Source organism: Elgaria multicarinata, chromosome 6 (assembly GCF_023053635.1).
Source record: "Elgaria multicarinata webbii isolate HBS135686 ecotype San Diego chromosome 6, rElgMul1.1.pri, whole genome shotgun sequence".
Lineage (NCBI taxonomy): Eukaryota > Metazoa > Chordata > Lepidosauria > Squamata > Anguidae > Elgaria > Elgaria multicarinata.
Window position 1 is genome coordinate 101,563,740 of NC_086176.1, and position 20,682 is coordinate 101,584,421.

At 39.2% G+C, this 20,682-nt stretch overlaps 1 protein-coding gene across 2 annotated transcripts in view; it reads left to right on the top strand.

The window, feature by feature from the left end:
* Positions 1-20,682, top strand: part of ZFR (zinc finger RNA binding protein) — a 40,979-nt gene that overhangs the window by 10,203 nt on the left and 10,094 nt on the right. For both annotated transcript variants that reach the window (XM_063128173.1, XM_063128174.1), the window contains exons 5-15: positions 1,595-1,813; positions 2,495-2,742; positions 4,559-4,750; positions 5,045-5,327; positions 6,065-6,261; positions 8,019-8,138; positions 9,014-9,159; positions 11,042-11,204; positions 16,728-16,933; positions 18,117-18,267; positions 20,306-20,447. In XM_063128173.1, the coding sequence (XP_062984243.1) occupies positions 1,595-1,813; positions 2,495-2,742; positions 4,559-4,750; positions 5,045-5,327; positions 6,065-6,261; positions 8,019-8,138; positions 9,014-9,159; positions 11,042-11,204; positions 16,728-16,933; positions 18,117-18,267; positions 20,306-20,447 (2,067 nt within the window). The remainder of the gene's footprint in view (positions 1-1,594; positions 1,814-2,494; positions 2,743-4,558; positions 4,751-5,044; positions 5,328-6,064; positions 6,262-8,018; positions 8,139-9,013; positions 9,160-11,041; positions 11,205-16,727; positions 16,934-18,116; positions 18,268-20,305; positions 20,448-20,682) is intronic.

Genomic DNA, 20,682 nt, shown 5'->3' on the forward strand with positions numbered 1-20,682 from the left:
AGATAGCATCCTATCAGTTTTATAGAACGTCTATAAATAATGAGAAAGTGGTAATGCTCAATTATCAGAAACTTGAGGTTGTATACTGTTATGAAGTGCTTTGAAAATACTACTAGGATCAAAGGACTTGAGTTCAAGATTGACATAAACTGGATTTAGGAGTCTAGGTTCAGATTAGGATGATTAGTTGACAGTTTCTAGTGGCATTTTTTTAAGGAACACAGGCATTGTATTTTTGGAAGCTGAAGTGTCCCGTGTGTTTCCTCTTTAACATGCATAATTGATAAGCAGTTGTAATTACAATAATGTGGTAGAGTTTAACAACAGTTCTCTAAGTTTCTCCTTTGTGGTCCAGCTGTTAACAGTTCGAAAACAAGAAGTATACACTTCACTAGTATAAATGCTATATTCCGATTTAATGTGCAGAGCACACAATACTCAAAACGTTCACCTCAACAGAATGTGAAGTCTTCACAATTGTTGGGTTTTCAGTCTGAATTGTGTGTGTCTATACACACACACACATATAAGTATATATACACATATGTAGACATATATATATACACACACACATTTAGATGTGTGTGTGTGCGTGTATATACATATATATATATATATATATGTATATATACATATATGTGTATTTATTATTATTATTATTATTATTATTTATTCATTTATTTATTCATATAGCACCATACATGGTGCTGTACAATATACGTGTGTGTGTATTTATATTATACTTTTTAAAAACTGGCTGGGATATGTCATTATTGTTTCCCAGCAATTTTGAGATGGCCTGCAGAGTCTCCTCAGTCTATTTTCTTAGCACTCAGTAGGTCAGGCCATTAGTGTAGTACCCACTGAGCTGGAAAGCTTGAGAAGACTTCAATTCATGTTCACCATCTCTAGTGTCATTATCATAAATACAAGACATTCTAAGACTGAGTAAATCATTCTAGACTTTACTAAGCAAAAACAAAGTCCTATTGCGTAGATAGTGAATTGACACAATTATTTATCAAAAAGTATAGCTCTTGTTTTGTTCTCCGTACTTGGGGGTCTGTTTGCTAAGTAAAATCTTCAGCCATTCTAAATTTTAGAATCCTGGAGGCCAAACTTTTCTGTGACTGTGCCATAAAACATGGCCAAAGCATGAGAGAGTTCCAGTCTTATGCACGTTACTTTGCATATGCCTTGGCGCTATTTTGTCTCCAGTCTACTGAAATAAGGAGCAAGAAGCAGGCAGAAGTTCCTCAGGCAGGTGTACACACTTGAGGCTGTCCTGTAGCAGGTGCTTTGAATCTTTGCTCTAGAAAGATAATAGACAGGAGCAAAGATAACATAATTTTTAATAAATTCTTCTAATCCCATTAGTCTAGTGTTTGCAATAATAATGCAGTGTACACTTAAAAACCTATAGAAGTGCCATGTGTGGAACTTAAAGGTAGGGAGAAATTTGTGCCCTTAGTTTCTGCCTTATTAAGTGATAAGATCAGGTAAAAAAATTACATGAAATTGTTTTTTAAATTGCAGTTGTTTATAGAATTATTGAAGATTTCAGTATGTAACTTTGTTCTTTTATCTCAATTAGCTCCAAAAGCTGGATATAGCCAAGGAGCAACACAGTATACTCAAGCCCAGCAAACTCGACAGGTGACAGCCATAAAACCAGCCACTCCAAGTCCGGCTACCACTACTTTCTCCATATATCCCGTATCTTCCACTGTGCAACCAGTTGCAGCTGCAGCTACTGTTGTTCCCTCATATACCCAAAGTGCTACATACAGTACAACAGCGGTTACATACTCGGGTGAGTAATGCTTAAAGAGAGAGTATTGCAGGCTAGAAATACAATTTGGATGTCTCAGTTGATGAGGTTATTGCTGTACTAATACTGTACCAAACATGTATGGATTCTTCAAGATGAGACAGTTGTAGACCTGTCAATGTTGGTGTTCTTCCAGTACAAGAATATGTTACTTTTGTAACTTCCAAGTAACTTACTTATTTATTTATTTATTTATTACATTTCTATACCGCCCAATAGCCAGAGCGCTCTGGACGGTTCACAAAAATTAAAAACATTCGAAGTATAAAACAACAGTATAAAACCATAGTACAAAATACAATATAAAAGCTCAACCAGATAAAAACAGCAGCAATGCAAAATTACAAATTTAAAACACCAAGTTAAAATTTATTTATAGACTGTTAAAATACTGGGAGAATAAAAAAGGTCTTCACCTGGCGTCTAAAAGCATATCACTTCTCTCTGTACTGTCATTGCTTGGCTATCTGGATTGAGATGAAGAAGCTTGGTTTCACATTAAGTACCGATTTTGTGCATATTATGTTAATGCTGAAATACTTCTTATTTAAAGGATAAATTCTAGGCTATATCCAGCATAAGCATTAGGTGCTTAATCTCAATATTTTTGTTGTCTAACTTTAATGCACAAATTCAGATCTTTTCTTTTTTTATCATTTAAAGGTACATCTTACTCTGGCTATGAGGCTGCGGTCTATTCAGCTGCATCATCGTATTATCAACAACAACAGCAGCAGCAGAAACAGGCGGCGGCAGCTGCTGCTGCCGCTGCTGCTACAGCCGCCTGGACAGGGACCACCTTTACTAAAAAGGCACCATTCCAAAATAAACAGTTGAAACCCAAACAACCTCCCAAACCACCCCAGATCCACTATTGTGATGTTTGTAAGATCAGCTGTGCTGGACCACAGGTACCATTATTTTTTTTCCAGCATGAGGTTAATTGTTTTCTAAAATGAAACAATTTCTATATTGCAAATATTGAGGAAGTGTTCAAGGCGTTTTTGGCTCCATGGCTATTTCAGTTAAATTGGATTACAATTGAAGTTGGTTCTTTTAAGTACCAACTGTGCTTGCTTTCAGGGCAGGATCTGAAGAGCTACATTAGACTTGCCCAAGGACTAATGTACACCCAATAGACTTGTTAAAAAAACCAAAAAAACCACACCCCACATGACATGTCACGAAGGACGTTTTGCAACTTTTTTTATATTCAAAGGCCTTTTGCAGTGAAGGGACTCCCAGCAAACAAGACCAAAGCATGTAATTGTCATCACCAGTAGGTTGTACAGAGGGAGATAAGCGGGGAAGCAGGGCCATTCTGCCCGCCCTGCTAAAAGTTTACTTATTTTTTTCCTCTTCCCTTGTTCCTTTTCTCTTGCATGCCGTGTCTTTTTTGTATTTTAAGCCTATGAGCAGGGAGTGTTTTGTTTTACTGATTGCATGTAAGCTGCTCTGGGAGCCTTTTTGGCTGAGGAGCAGAATAAAGATACTTTAAATAATAATAATTAATAATAATAGGAACTATTTATACTGATCTGTGGGTGCTAGGCATTGCTTAGTGTAATGTCAAACATTCTGGGTATTGTTTCTTCCTTAGATCAAATAAATCAACCAGTTGGCCTATAATGCTTAAAGCGGGGGGTGGAGGCACAGTTTTCCACTCCCAACTCCAATTTTAGAGAAAGTAGACTGATGAGGCTCCAAAACAAGTAAATCTACCAAGAAATTTGAATATAATGCAGAGATGGGGTCAGAGCCCCAAAGGGTAAATCACCTATTTCCCTCCCTGCAAACATAACAGAATGCCCATTTTACAGAAGACAAACTGATGATGCTCAAAGAAACACACAAAACACACAGCACACATCCAACAAAAAAACCTCTACACAAAACAGACATGTCAAAACAAGCCAACAACACCCCCTCTACACAACAGTGCACAGCCGAAATACCCTCTTGCTTCCCATGCCTCTTCTAGCCTCCTGGGATGCTCCCTGCCCCCATCTAGCCCCACAGAACACTCTTTTTTCTAGGTGGTTGGACATACTTCAAAACAAAGTACTGGGCTTTAGGCCCCCATTATGGGGCTCAAAGGCATTCTTGGAAATAAATATGGTGCTGGAGGGTAACACTTTGCCTTGCTGCATGCCAGCCTCCCTGTTATATTATTATTATTATTTTATTTATTAAAGCACAAACAGGCACAACTAAATCAGGAAGGGCAGGGATCCTGGTGGGTGTCAAGCGACGAGAATTGTCTACAGGCATGTTGAAGACCCTTGGCTTAAAGCTTTTCCTTAGAAATTATTTGTGATTGTTCTCTTTGTCCAATTTGGAAATGGTTGAATGTAACAGAAGGATATTGAGAAATAACTGAACAGAATAAAATTTAAATTGAACACCTTTTATTTTACTTAACTGTGAATCTACATACATCTTATATGGGCAGGGTTTTAGGATTGGTTCAGTTGGTGTTGTTGGGTTTTCCAAGCTATCAAATCAACTGTAATTATGTGGATGATTAGGAGACATGTATTTTCTGGGTACATTTCTGCCTTTTACTGTTGAAAGACATGATGGATGTAGCTTTTCTTTTTCCCTGGTAAAATTAAGCTGTTAATATCTCTTAAGTCTTGTTTATATGTTTTGCTTTTTCAGTGACATGAATAAGATGACACATGCACTAATTTGCATATTTTATACTTTTTGTGACAATTTAAACAGACTTACAAAGAACATTTGGAGGGACAGAAACATAAAAAGAAAGAAGCGGCGTTGAAAGCATCACAGAACACCACCAGCAACAGTTCTTCTGCTCGTGGAACTCAGAACCAACTACGCTGTGAGCTCTGTGATGTGTCTTGTACGGGAGCTGATGCCTATGCTGCTCATATCCGTGGAGCCAAGCATCAGAAAGTAAGTCCCCACCTGCATCCATCAGTTATTTTTCTAAAAGTTTGTTTGGTTTGGCTAGCAAAAGGTTTTTTTGTCTAGACTTCTTATGACCACAAATGCAATTGGGATGATTTACACTGTGTAAATCATCCCAATTGCACTTGTTAAGGCTTTTAGGTCAGCTTTAGCTGTTGTAGAGGCTACCAATCTGCTGCCATTATGAAGCTGCTTCTTAATGGCAGCAGCTTCACACAAGACTGTAAAATTTCTATTGGATTCGATCATTTTATTAACTATTTTTATTGATGATTCTAGGTGGTTAAGCTGCACACTAAACTTGGTAAACCCATTCCTTCAACTGAACCAAATGTTGTCACCCAGGCTACGTCTGCAGCTTCTTCTTCCAAACCAACGGCTGTCTCTTCAAATATTGCAAGTAGCAGTAGCACTGTGAATTCTTCTGCTGCATCTTTGGCAGTGAAAATTCTCACTCCCTCTGCCAATGTGCTGCTTAGTACAACATCTAACAACAAAGCAACAATAGTTCCAGCTAACATTGCTGTAAAAAAGATATCTACACCCAAAATCAACTTTGTTGGCAAGTATAGAAGTCTTCATTGTGAAAATTAGCAAGCTATATTATATTTATTTGTATCCTGTTTTTCCCCCAATACTGGGACTCATTTTAAACCTATTCATATATAATCTTAGACCTTAGGCATTATGTAACATCTTCACTGTGATGTTGACTGCCAATGGGAATTTGAACCCACCCAACCCTGGAAATCTTTACAAATTATTGTCTCCAGTGTTGTAGTCACACACAGTCTCAAAAGTTGTAGGAAAATATTTTATAAAATCTGCACTGTTTCAACATAATCTTTATTAAAGATAATATTGCGTATGGAGTTGCCATTTAAAACATCTAAAAGTTTGAATAGCATTTTTTCATAGATGTACTGTTGATTAGACCTTGTTCAGTCAGTATTTAAAGCCTTGCACACAATTATTTGACCCCCACTGATAAAAGTCCCAGTGTCATGAATACAGTTTGCAATACTTAAAACATTGACTATTAGTATGTCTCCTGTTAAACTAAATCATACTGTTTTTAAACTTTAGCTGTTGAAAATTTCTTATCTTTATAGAATTAGTGCAAATGTGCTAGGTTTTATTTTAGGTTTTATAATGGATTTACAGAATATCTAAATTACCTTCTTATGATGTAGACCATCCTACACCTATCCAAGTTATGGCAAGAAATAGTTCTAAATGACAGCTTTGGCTTGAAAATATCATGAAAATTAATTTTCACAATTAAATATTTTGTATTAGGTGGCAATAAGTTACAGACAACAGGAAGCAAAGTGGATGAATTAAAAGCAGTAGAAAATATCAAGACTACTCCTTCTGTTGCTGCAGTGCAAACGCAGGAAGTTAAATCCGAAACATCCACAGAACCTGTAACTCCTACTACTCTTGCTGCTTTGCAAAGTGATGTCCAGCCAGTGGGTCATGACTATGTGGAAGAGGTATTATCTGAAAACTTTATTCATGAAATCCAGTTATTTAGCATGGCATAAACTGAGAATGAATGGGTTAAATTAGTTCCTGCGGCTTGAAAATATAAAATCATGCTGATATTTGCAACTTTTTTGCCATTGTATGAGGAAGCTACTTAAGTTCTGGGCACCACACTTCAAGAAGGATGCAGACAAGCTGGAGCGTGTTCAGAGGAGGGCAACACGGATGATCAGGGCTCTGGAAACAAAACCCTATGAGGAGAGACTGAAAGAACTGGACATGTTGAGCCTGGAGAAGAGAAGATTGAGGGGAGGCATGATAGCACTCTTCAAATACTTAAAAGGTTGTCACACAGAGGAGGGCCAGGATCTCTTCTCAATCATCCCAGAGGGCAGGACATGGAATAATGGGCTCAAGTTACAGGTAGCCAGATTCCAGCTGGACATCAGGAAAAACTTCCTGATTGTTAGAGCAGTACGACAATGGAACCAGTTACCTAGGGAGGTCATGGTCTCTCCCACACTAGAGACATTCAAAAGGCAGCTGGACAACCATCTGTCAGGGTTGTTTTAAGGTGGATTCCTGCATTGAGCAGGGGGTTGGACTCGATGGCCTTATCCAAATCTACTGTTCTATTGTCTCCTTTCTACCTCTTAAGTGCCCTTGCTAGATGGGCTGAAAAGCCTTCCTAGTGAAAACAAAACAGAAAACAGGGAGGCAAAGATTGCCTCTGCCGTTCCTACCACTTCGTTGGTTTCAGCCCAGCAGGGCATAGGAATCTCAGAGACCTCCAGGTTTGGAGCCTTCAGAGTACCAAGCCTTAAGCCCGATAGAAGTAGATCCAGAAAACTGGTTTCATCTAAAGGTGACTAGAGTTGATTAGTTAAGCACCTTGCCTACTTATTTTAATATAGGTTTTCAGTTGCTTAATAGCATAGCTCTGAGTGCTTTATGATAAGTGCCAACCAAATTTAACACAAAACAACAAAACCTGTAATGTCACACTGGAAGGAAAATGAGTCAAACTCCTCTACCAGGGAGTTTCACAAGTTGAGCAACAGTAACTGAATTTTATAGCTTAAATTGTAGATGCCTTCACAGGCATGCCTCCTGAGAAAATCTTAAAAGTAGGGGTGCACAACATATCTTCGGAGGGGGGAACTCTCCCCCACCAAGCCCTGGATAGATTTAGGTTTTAAGAAGAGCTGTTCAAAGACGCAGAAGTGCTTCCTTGCTTCTTTTGGCTTTGAGAAGGAAAAGGAAATTTAGTATTCAGAGGTTTCTCTCATCCAGAGCTGGAAGCAGGAGATTTGGAACACTGAGCAGTATCCAGTGCTGGCAATTTTTGAGTGCTGAATACGTTGCGCTAGTGGGAACAACTTTCTGAGAGCTCCTCTGACTTGTCCCATTCCAAAAGCAGTCATTTCAGCTACTTTTCATTGTGCTAGCCAGCACTAGCTTCCTGCTGTGCTAGCAGTCATTCCCACTAGCACAGTGACCAAGTTGGATTCTGCTTAATAATTAACTGGAAAATGGTTGGTTCAACTTTAGTAGCAAAGGTGGGAATAGATTTCTGTCTCAAATATTTGAGCCCAGCCGAACTTTGCTAAGGTTGATTAATATAGGTTTTCTATTGCCAGTAATGTATAAATCGTATGCTAAAACGTATGTTTGTCTGAATTACAGCAAGAATGATTTCAGATGATTATAAAGACCAAGTTGCACTCAGCAACAATTTTTATACTACATTTTCTTTATTCCAAAGGTACGAAACGATGAAGGGAAGGTGATTCGTTTCCATTGCAAACTTTGTGAATGCAGTTTTAATGATCCAAATGCCAAGGAGATGCATCTAAAAGGAAGGCGACATAGATTACAATATAAGGTGAGGTGATATTGGAACGTAAATGGTCTGGTTGTAACTGTATCTGTTTTAGTCCATTTCATGATAGTGGAGTAGTTTCTATTACTTGGTTTCTTCTGGGATGGAACTTTGCTAACCAGGGTTTTCTGCATGTGTGTATGCCCTTCAGTTGTAAAGGCCTGCAAATAACAGTTCTGTATTGTAGATCTGTGTATTTCAATCAATTCTAAATTGCTGACATCAGTTTACATGGATTAGGAATAGAATAGCTGAATATCATGAGGTTATTGCTTGCTTTTCTCAGTTTCTAGCCATTATGCAATTCATGGCTATGGGAATAAAAATAGATAAGTGTGGTATCTGATGATGGCTTAAATAACTGGCCAGGAAATGACAGTGAAATCCTATGCATGTTTACTCAGAAATAAGACCCATAAGTAATCAGTGGAACTTCCTACTAGCAAGTGAGCACTGCCTGAATGCCCTACTTCCTCCCCACTGCCATTAGTGCCACACAGACTGCTCTGTTTTTCCCCAGTGAAGGAGAGAAGGTTGCGACACTGGTAAAGAGTGCATTCGTAGGGCTGGGAGATAGGGGGAAGTTGGGAAGTACATCAGAAAAGCCATGCTGGATCAGACCAAGGATCCATCTAGTCCACACAGTGGCCAGTCCAGGAATCCACAAGCAAGACATGAGAGCAATGGCGCCCTCCTGCCCATGCTCCTTAGCAACTGGTGTACATAGGCATACTGCCTCTGATACTGGACTAGCCTCCATCCTGCCCCCTAGGATGTGTGTTACAGTTTTGATTTTTTGTGATTTATTGGCTCTGGCCATGCAGAATATATCTTAGAGGAAAATAAAATAAAATCACAATCCTTCACTTCTGAAATAGAAAAAAGTAAACCCAGACTTGCAAGTAGAAGTGAAGCCTAGCATCCGGGCAAGGAAGATACAAGAAGAAAAGATGAGAAAGCAGATGCAGAAAGAAGAATATTGGAGAAGGCGTGAAGAAGAGGAGCGGTGGAGAATGGAAATGAGGTAACTAGATTAACCTTCCCAAGCCAGTGGGGTTGCTGTTGACCCCACCAGCTGTTTGGAATATTTATACAACTTATTTAGGAAATCTGAACTACTTTCTACTCAAATATACTTCTCCTTTAATGGGGGTTGGAAAACCCAAGTGGAGGCAGCTAAGCACTTAGCTATAAGATCAGCTAAAACAATATTATCTTATGGAAGACACAAAGGAGGCTCCTTGGTTGCCCCTACCCTGAAGCTTTTTTAGCCAAAGTTCTTCCTCAACTATTGTATGGGGCGGAATTATGGGGTCAAGATTCCTATTTCATCAGTAGAGACTGTACAGAACATGGTGTTGAAGGAACTGTTAGCACTTCCATTAGGGGTCCCTGCTGCCTTATTAAGAATGGGTGTGGATTTGCCCTCCTTCAAGTCAAGAATCCACAAGAGTATTATACTTTATGGGGAAAAGTTAATGAATCTAGATGAAAACAACTTAGCTAAACAATGTTTCATTGAACAGTTGGAAAAGGGTGGGTGGGCTCATAACTGGTTTACCTTGTCCCAGCCCTATACCAAGGAGGTGCAGGAATTGCTAGCAAATAACAAAAGGAGTATTGGTGATAGAATCTATGAGGCCCAGGGAAACGCAATAGCTAGTCAATTACAGGCCTTCTCTCCATGGTTCAGTCTTATTAAGAAAGAACAGTACTTTTCACAATATTTGCTTGACCTATCGTTTCCTGTCCTGAGAAAGGCCTTTACTGCCCTTTGTTTTCAGACAATGCCCTCTGCTTTTTTGGAGGGGAAGTATAAAAAAGTCCCCTATGCCCAGCAGATCTGTTTTTGTGGCTCTGGGGAGATCGAAGACTATTCACTCACTACTTCTTACTCCATGTACTAGTCAACAATAATTGACTAGTACACTCCATGTACTAATCAAACTGTCCTGTGGTGGTTAATCCTCTCCTCTTTTCAAGTTAATAAAATGCATTTAATTTGATGTACTTACCCACCAGGGTTCTGATTTACCACTATTGAAGCATTTTTGTATTCTTTTTTTTCACTGTACATTCCTGTGTGTATATAAAAAAATTACCCTATTACAGAATCCCCTTGGGTTTGTTGGGCCCCAAGAGTAAATTTCAGTTCTCCAAGTTGCTTTATATTGACACAGGTACAGCTGTGATTTCTTCTAATGTTGTTTTGGGACTAAAAAGTCTATTGGAGTGAGGTATATTGGACCACTTCCATTATTTACCATGAGTCTACTATTTATTTCATCGAGGCATATTTTTCCTTTTCTGATAATGAGCCCATTATTTCATTATGCGTTTTAAGATTTTGTTTTGCTTTCTTTCTTCCTTTTTTCTCCTCCAGGGCTTCCTGGTAGCCCAATAAGGAATGTAAATTAATAACATGGGATCCAATGTACCTCAATAGTTTTAGTGTTAAGTTATTGTTTTGGAATGTGGTATCAATAACATTATACTTTAATGTAAAACAGGAGTGATTTTGAAATCAAAATTCCGTTAATTAATTCATACTATATTTTAAAAAAATGATGTGTGAGGGGAGTATATATTATATACTCATGAACTTCTAGCCCATGTAAACTATATTCCTGTGAATGCTTGCCTTGGAGAACTTTGGTTAGACACTAAGCATAGCTAACTTTTAAAAGCGTAAGAATTATTTTCCATGGGTGCAATTCTTCTCCTGCCAGATTCAGTAGCAAAACTCCCATTTATTTAACAGAATGATAGAAGCTGCAACATCTTGTTTCTTTTTAAAAATATTTTTAACATTAACATTGACAACACCTGAAATAATGAATATATAGCAAATAGAAGTATTTTTATATCAACTAAAACCTTAATGTGATTTGATTCATATACTTCAGACGTTATGAGGAGGACATGTACTGGAGGAGAATGGAAGAAGAACAGCATCATTGGGATGATCGCCGTAGAATACCTGATGGAGGATATCCTCATGGACCTCCAGGCCCTCTTGGACTTCTTGGTGTTAGGCCCGGGATGCCACCACAGCCCCAGGGACCAGCTGTGAGTAATTTGAATGGATTTAAAAGCTTGCTCACTGATTACAATCTAATAGTCTACTGACACTTTGTGTATCTTTCCATCTGTTTGAAGGACTATTCCCTACTTGAAGGTCAAAGTTGCAAACTGTTTTGACAGATTTCTTTAGTTAGCTTGCGTGGTCATAAGAGAGCTTCGGCTATTGGTCGGTGCAGAAAAGAAATAAATAAGTCCCAGCCAGTGTGAGGTGTTGCTGTGTAAAATATGTGCAGATCTCCTGGAGCTGATAGCCATATCTTTCCTCATTAAAATGCATGCACGGTGTTCGCTCAAGATACAGCTCTTGCTTTGCCAAAAAACCTTGCTGGCTGGTTAATAAAGAACTATAAACAAAGAAAATACTGGGTGGTGTGTGGACAACATTTGTATCTCTGCAACTATAGCTAGAGTGCTAGAAGGAAAGCAGTCCCGTCAAAGCTAACTTACAAGTTTGTGATGGTAGAGAGTGTGTTCTTTACTTAATAAGGGTTTATATTAAGTGTGTGATTTTATTTTAAGTGCTTACTTGCTATAAGACCATGGTAGCAATAGCAAGCCTATTCTTGAATAAATCATTTTCTCTTTTGTGTGCCTGTGCAATCACACATTTGAGTGTGTGAACACTTAGGCACAAATACAGGAAAGTTCTAGAGATCTGACTGAAGCCAAAGCACTCGTGTCCCCACCTGCTGACAATCAGGCAAGAATCTGTTGCTCAGGTGCTAAAAAGTAGCTAGAGCACTTTCTCTTTTCTTTCCTAAGCACTGCATAGTAAGCATAAGGCTTTTTATTCTGAAATACTTTTGCTTCTAGACCTGCTTTGCTTGCAGATTGGCGAAACCAGCCCCACCCACCCTTTGTCTATTCTTGATGGACGAGTTCAATGTATGGAGCTGGGGAATGAATGAATATATTTACTATGGAGTAAAGGTCCCTACCATTGATATCCACACCTTGTGCCCTCTGCTTGGAAAAGCCATGCATCATAGAAATACGGCAAGAGGATTCAGGCTTCCAAAAAGCACCAAAAAAGAACCAATTTTGGAGGCATTCAAATATAAGTGACACAGATGCCACCACCTGAACGCCCAGCAAAGCCCCTTTAGGAAATAGAGAAGGCAAGTGCCTCTTCCTTGGGGTTGTGGGCAGTTCGATGAAAATGTCAATCCAGTGTGCCAATGCTGTAAAGAAGGCAAACTCCATGTTAGGCATTATTAGAAAAAGAATTGAGACTAAAACTGCCAGTATCATACTGCCTTTATAAAAATCTATGGTGCGACCACACTTAGAATACTGTGTACAGTTCTGGTCACCCCGCTTAAAAAAAAGTTATTGTAGTTTTGGAAAAAGTGCAGCTAAAATGATTAAGGGGCTGGAGCATTCCCCTATGAGGGAAAGTTAAAACAACTGGGATTGTTTAGCTTGGAAAAAAGGAGGCTAAGGGGAGACCTGATAGAGGTGTACAAAATTATGCGTGGTGTGTAGAATGTAGAAAGGAAGGATACAGACAAAATAGTGCACAAGGCACACAACTGCTATAGTATATTAAAGTCAAAGACGGGGTGAACAGTTATAACAAACCAAAGGTTTTATAACAAGAACAAAAATTCATCATTATTATTATAACAAAAACAATCTTTAGCAGATAACATAAAAGTTATAAACAATTGCAATATTGTGCAATTGTAATAATCAATAGTATTGAGACACGGATAGGTTCTCAACTTGGCTCCTGATACAGAAGGGTCAGTGCTTGAGATCAAAGAGACAGTCGCCTTTGAAGAAGAGATGTTCAGTATGTAAGTACACACAGCCCTCCAAAAGCTTAAGAAATCCAGGTCCAGTGTCAGATTTATGGAAGTCTCTCACAGTCCATTACTCCTGATCTGCTTCCACGTTTTTCCTCGAATAGTTTACAATCAATAGAGGGATGTCTCCTTATGGGAGTCCTAAAGTAGATCATTGGCCTGCACTTGGCCAGTCATTCAGGAGTCGAAGTGCAGACATTCCCAGTAGATATTTGGACACTGCTGTTCTCAAATAAATGGGCTTGCTTGCCAAATTGTATTTTGTTCTTTCACAGATTAACCTGCAGCGTCTAAGGAAAGCTCTTGATGCCACCCCAAGCCAAACTTTTAGGCTAGAGCTGCAAACCAACTGCAACAATGGGCTCCACATTTCAGTGCTTGGAGAAAGGTTCTTCATGTACAAATGGACACTGACTTTCTGATTAGCAAGGCTGTGCCATAGAATTAATTCCTTTGCGGGCTTTGCTTCTCTTGAGGCGGCCTAATGGTTCTTGAGGAGGACGTGCAGCTACTAAGAGCAAAAGGCATCATAGAACCAATTCTCCGATCCAAACAAAACAGGATGTTCCACTCTATGTATTAAGCAGTCCTAAAAGGAGAGGGAACTGTCTTGGAGGATGAAAGTCTTCAGTAATATCTTATAGTTCCGGATTGTGCACCCTCTTGTCAGGTGGTGTTGGTTTGCAGTTCTGGGCCTAAAGATGCCTATTTTCACAACTCAAATGTGCTAGCTCACAAGTTTACTACAGAGGGTAGACACTATGTGTATCCAGTTCTGCTGTTTGGTCTCCACAGCACCCAAGTGTCTGGCTGCAAACAAGTTATAATGTGCTACCTTGAATAGGATATCTTCTCCTATTGCCAACATGAATAATGTTTTCCATTGGATTCTGCATCTTGTGAGATCTTGGGTTGGTGGTTAATTTAATGAAGCCCTCCTTTGTACCTTCACAATCCAGTTTGTTGGAGCCATTTGCAGTGCCAAAAGAGGGAAGTAATGTCTGTTCATAAACAGAACACTATTCTGACAATCATCCAAGTGAGAATATTATGTGGCTACTTGGGTTGATGGACTCAACAGCCATTATTCCATATACTTAGTTGCACATGAAGCCTTTGAACAGTCTTCGCCAACCAGGTGCCCACTACATGCTTTGGATTACATTGTCCAGCATTCCTGACCATTGGCCATGCTGGCTGATGCTGATGGGAGTTGAAGTCCAAAACATTTGGAGGGTACCAGTTTGGGGAAGCCGGCCCTAGAAAACATTACTACTATAGTGCAATGACTCTTACGGGATTTGATGATGAGATCCCATCCAGTACGAAGGAAATGCACTTTGCTCCTCCAGTTGCTATTACAATTGGTAACACACCTATACAGCTGGTTGGGGCCGAGTGTTGGGCCATGCTTTATGAGTTAAAGAGTTAATGAGACCTGGGCAAATGCAAGCAGGTGTTTCTGGATATTGGCCTTATTTCAGCCTGTGTTGCTAAGGGGTTGCCGCTATGCAGAATTGTAACTGAAAGCATAGTCATGAAGTACTATATATTAACAAGTGTCAGGAGAAGAGAGAATTGGTAGCCTTCTCGCTGAGCTGAACAGTCTTCCCCTTGTACTAGTGTTTGCAATCTCATCAGTTGCTATCTACATAGCTGCATTGGCATATTCACTGAACAGCAAAAACGTTCTGCTCCACAAACGTTGCTTAATCCCTGATGATTTTTGTTTCATCTTCAGGAAGGGCAGCAGAGAAGAACCAAAGAGTGCAACTGTTCTGTAGCTAAGTGTGATAAAGCCAATGATCCCTGTGGGGTTGAGTGCTTTCATGATGTCTAGGCAGAGATCAAACCTTGAATTTTAGATGCATGCTGATCAGCAACTTTGCCTGGCTTTACACAGCTGCTCTAGTTACTATGAAGGATATACACTGGTAGACACACACACACATACACAAACCTTCTCTACAAGCAAGCAGACAAGGGCATAGAGCTTGATGTAAAGTTTTTCCTCTAGTCCTTTCCAGCTCTTTGTTCAATAGGATTACACATTGCCTAATTTTTAAAAAAAAAAAACACTCAAATTTTCACCTAAAGGGGAACTGTTTTCAAAGATCTGTTGGTTCAAAAGCTGGTGTATAAATCCAAAAATGAAACATATTCTGATACTGGTCCTAACACAGGGAGCTTAAGCCTTTGAACAAGAATCTGTCTGTCTTTTTGTTATCCTTCCTAAGGCCCTGGCCTCCTTTAACATCTACCCTAAATTTATTTTTATTTTATATTTTATTTAACAACTTAATTTTCAAATTATTGTTATTATTAAATTTTTTACTCTGTCAAAGTTCTAAAAGCTTTTTGCATTTGGTCCTGCACATGCATACTTGTGATTGCATATTAGACACTTAGAAAAAAACAGAAGTATTATTATTATTATTACTATTACTATTATTATTATTGAAGTAAGCAGCTTCTATCGCATGAGTGACCAAGTTTGAGTTTGTCTACCTAAATAAATGTTCTGTTTGCCTTTGAAATTGGCACTTTTTGTTAGGAGAAGCAGATCAGTGATGTCTACCTATTTTCTTATGCATTTGCAGCCACAGACTTTGGAGACAGAGGGGACATAGTATGCCAATCAGGGTTCTGCAAATTATGGCTGGGCTTAGTAGCCAAGCATTAGTTTCTAGTAGCCAGGTTTGAAATCAAGTTCCACAATGCAACAATTATATACATGTATCAATATTGTCTGATGAAAAGTATGAATCTTGGCCAATAAGGCGCCTATTTTAATTTTCTGTCTAAGCAACTTTATTACATAAATAAAGAAAAAATGACTAATTTCTCAAAGAGGAATCCTGTTGCACCTTAAAGATTAAACTTCCTTTGTGGCATGACTTCAATCTTGTGCATATTTACTGGAGAATATACTCCATTGAACCCAGTAGTGCTTACGTCTGAGTAAATATGCATAGGTTCAACTTGTAAAATATGCTGGAAAAGTTGCTTAACAAAGGATTTTCTCCTGCTAGCAGTTATGCAACCTTTTGTTTTTAATTAGAAATAAAACAATTTTACAAAGAAGTTTTACCATTCACATTGTTAATCTAACTAGAAACTGGATCAAAAAGGAAATAGATATCTAGCCTATTTGATTACTTTCCTCACTCCCTATTTTGTTTATTTTTGGTGTTTTATTCTGTGCAATTCAAGTTAGTTTGACATGTTAGAGCTGAACGTGTTTTTCCCTTCATTGACTGCCAGAATTGCAGTCCAAAGAGGGAATCTGCCTACATTCCCCCCAACCTTGTTTTTAATCTGAAATCTCTGCTTCTGCCATTTGATTAGCATACGTAAGACTGAACAAACATTATTCTACTGAGAGTCTGGCTCAGATTCCTGTATTTCTACCTTTTGTATTTGAACCAATCTGTGAAAGCCTTAGTCTTTATCACCTCAGCTATTTGCCAGAGCGGGGAGGGCCTGTATTTCCCTGGTGTGTGGTTTTGTGGAAGACTGATGCCAACAACTTAATTTCTTTGTAAGTGCTCTAATTCTGTATATAAGCTCTCTTGATATGCTTTGTTTTAAAAAATCTTGGGGCAATAACTTAAATGAAATAGCAAGGAACAGAAAGCAGTAAAATACAAAGTGTATTAGGGAACATAACTGAATTTAAAAATCACTTTCTTTTTTTTAGCCTCTGCGTCGACCAGATTCATCAGATGACCGTTATGTAATGACCAAACATGCTGCTATCTATCCAACTGAAGAGGAACTCCAAGCAGTTCAGAAGATTGTTTCTATCACTGAGCGTGCACTGAAACTTGTATCTGATAATATGACTGACAATGAAAAAAGCAAGAGCAAGGAAGGAGATGAGAAAAAAGAGGGCAGTAAGGATAGGTATGTTTTGTTGTTGTTTTATTACATCACACTTGTTCCGCATTGAAGTTGAGTTTCCAGCAGTCATTGTGTTCGGACAAGGAATAAGACAAAATGGAGCTATGATTTGGCCTTTACTTCATGTTGCCCTCTTGAATTCCCTGGGCAGTATCCAGCAGGGCTGTTAGCTTACACAATTAACATAGTGCTTGCATAAATGACCTCTACTGCTTCAATTGTATAAGCTGGTGCAGCGGGGTTTCCTAGAAAACCTGTCACACCAGCTTATGCTATTAGCATTGCACTAGAGGTCAGTTACGCTGGTGCTAGGTCAATTGCAGAAGCATAGTAGCCCCGTTGGACATTGCCCAGGAAATTCAGTGTGAGCCTATTATCTAGGCTCTTGGCTTCTATGCTCAGAATAATGAATCCCTCACTGTTTGCCAATGGAAGAGTTCCTTTGTTGGCTGAACATTCTCCAGAAGCAGCCAGGAGAATGAAAAACAGCAACTGCCCTTTTACTCCAATGAAAAGGTATTTCAGCAGAGCAATGGATTCCTGTAGGCTGAATCCATAGTTTTGCTGATGGTGGAGAAGAACTCAGCCCAGAGCCCCACTCAATGCCAGAAGCACCTAGTGGTTGACCAAATGTGTTGTTACCCTACTTAGTTGATTGGTTCTCCCACCCACCCCCCAAAAAACCTGTGTAATCTGCACAAATTCAGAATTTGGTGTGAGATACAAGACATGAAAGAAAGTATTACTTTGCACAGCGCATAGTTAAACTATGAAATTCACTACTACAAGAAATAGTGATGGCTTGAAAAAGGGGGTAGACAAATTAATGGGAATAAGGCTATCAGTGACTATGTATTAACTCCAATATAGAAGGTAGTTTACCTCTGAATACTAATTGTTGGGGAAGTTGAGCAAGAGGTATTGTGCCCAAGTCCTGTTTGTGGCCTTCTCAAAGGCATGTGGTTGGCCACAGTGGGAACGGAATGCTGGATTAGACGGACCTTTGATCTCCAGCAGGGCTCTTTCCCCCCATAACGGTGCCAGTATCTGCACTGTACATACAGCCCTGATAATGATCTAGAGTATTCTATATTGAGATCTTTCATTGCAAAGGGATTGGGTTTTTTTGAAGTAATGATTAAGATTTGAAATACCTGCTCCTCATAGAAACTTCATTTTTATACAGAGCTTTGAAAGGAGTCTTACGAGTGGGAGTGTTGGCTAAAGGCTTGCTTCTCCGGGGAGACCGAAATGTCAATCTTGTCTTGCTATGTGCAGAGAAACCCACAAAGACATTGCTGAGCCGTATTGCTGAAAGTCTGCCCAAGCAACTTGCCGTATGTATGGTCTTGAACTTTGGTCTGTGCCTTTTGAAAGATCAACTCGGTTCTGCCAGTCAAATTTCCTGAATGTCCTAATTTACTTTAAAGTAGGTGTATTAGTTATTAAATACTTTCTAAATACTAGCGGGGACCTGAAAAACAACATTGCAGCTAATCACCCACCTCTAACAAGAATGTTCTTATTCATGGCTCCACCCAGCCTGGAGAACAGGGGATTTGTACTCCTCTTCTGACTCTCCTGAAATCTTCCCCCACTGTGTTATAAAAGTTTTGGTGCTAGGGGATGATGGTGAAGGCTGAAGTTCTGGAGAATGGGAAAGGGAAGTGTTCTTCTTTCTTCCCCCTCTTCTGACCCCCCACCCACCCTAATATACCATGGGAAGAGGAAGCTTTGAACCTCACAATGCTCTTCTAGTAAATTCATATGGGCTCAGATGGAACCTGTTGTTCTCATACTCCATTTTCCTGGCCTCACCCCCTTCCAATTGATGCCCTCAACATTCCTTGAATTTTGAAAGAAAACAGGCTGTCGTTGGGCTGGGTTTTTTAATTACTAACATTTTTTTAAACAAAGTAATATATCTGCATACTTGGGGAGCCCCCTGAGTGTGCAGAAAAAACTACCTTATCTTGGGTGGCCCCAATTCACTTACAAAGATCACTACCCAAATTTGGCATTAGAGGGAATTAATTTGATGTTCCATGGAAAGTTCTCTCCAAGATCCATTGGATAACCAAATTCAGTGCGCAAGTTCAAAACTATTGTGTGTATCATGAAATTGACTCTTTTCTGTTTGGCTATGGTAACTTGTTTTTTGCAGGCTAAATGTGGCTCTCTTATACCTGATTTACTATTACAGCCCATATTAACTCAGGGCAAGGGTGAACGAAAGTAACTATAGAACTGTTTATAACATGTTTGTGCAGGAAGCAAAAATATTTTTCTGCAGTAGAACTAGAAGAATGGCCCAAAAGTTTTCAGTGTAACATTTTGTACTTGTGGATTGGCTTCTGAAGGAATTAAGTGAGCTCCCATACATACAATGACTTGATAATCATTCGTCCCTTTAAAGAAGGAAAGCAAGAACAGTCTGTCAGTAGGTAGTCAGACTGATCTCAGTTTTACATTAGGTCTTGCTACACTTGGAAGCGGATTGACTTTAAAAACAAAATGAAACATTTAGACTGGGGGAAATTCTGCTTCAGAATAAATTCTAACATTCCACTAGGACAGCTGGGGTGGTCCGTTCTAGCAGCAGTAGCAAAAATCTTATGAACTCGAAAGATTTCACAAATTTATTGTGGCTTATGCTGCTGGGCTAGGGCCAAACTACACATTACATAGGATATCAGTGATTGGATTTCGCAACCAACATATTTTTCTTCCAAAAACAGTTGCAAGTGCCTTCGGTTTGGATTGAGGGATGTATAAGACTCCCCCACTTCTGTGCCACGGCCCTGATCCAAATTGCATATTTTTTTCTACCTCCTTCCCCCCTTCTCCCCTTTAGAACTGCTCTTAATCAGGCACAATACTTGTATATCTGTATGTTTTCCCCTCCACACTTCATAGCAACTTGGCAGAGAGTGATTTGAATCAGGGAACCCATGCAGTGCAAAGGGAAAGGGCTAGGATCTCCCACACGGCAGGCCCAATTCAAACTGGGGTACCTCCACAGCTGCTCACAGAAGAAGAATATCATAACATTTACTTCAGACCTTAAGAGTCCAGATCCTCATATGCATGAGGTATTTTTAAAAGTTGATACATACTTACGTATGTGTGTGTGGAGGGGTGGGGGGAAGGGGACAGAGGGAACAGCGTGATTATAATGCAATAGATGTGTTCCAGAGTGTGTATTAATTCAGAGTATGTATTAAATAGTCAGGAATGTGTCCCCCTTGACTTGAAGAGAGAGGTTATAAGGTGTAACCTGACTTGCAGCAACTCCTGATATTGAGGATTAGTCTCTTTACGTTCCCCTTCTTTGTGAAAAAGTTTAGTAGATGCTTCATATCTTCCCTTGTTTAGGTAATAAGCCCTGAGAAATATGAAATAAAGTGTGCTGTACAAGAAGCAGCAATCATCTTGAATTCATGTGTGGAACCGAAAATGCAAGTGACCATCACATTGACATCACCAGTAATTCGGGAAGAGAACATGAGGGATGGAGGTTCGAAATTTGTTAAAAGATGTTGTTTTAGTTGACATAAGCTTTTATTCTGTTCTAAGATGGCATTAAGTCCTGGAAGGCAACATGCTGGCATGTGATATACCTTGAATGGCAATTCAGTCATCACCCAGTCTTGCTAGAGTGTATATTTCCAAAATACTTCTTATTTTAGACTTATTCACTGCAACCAACAACCTCAGATTTCTGGAAAATGTATTTTTTTAAAAAGTACAAA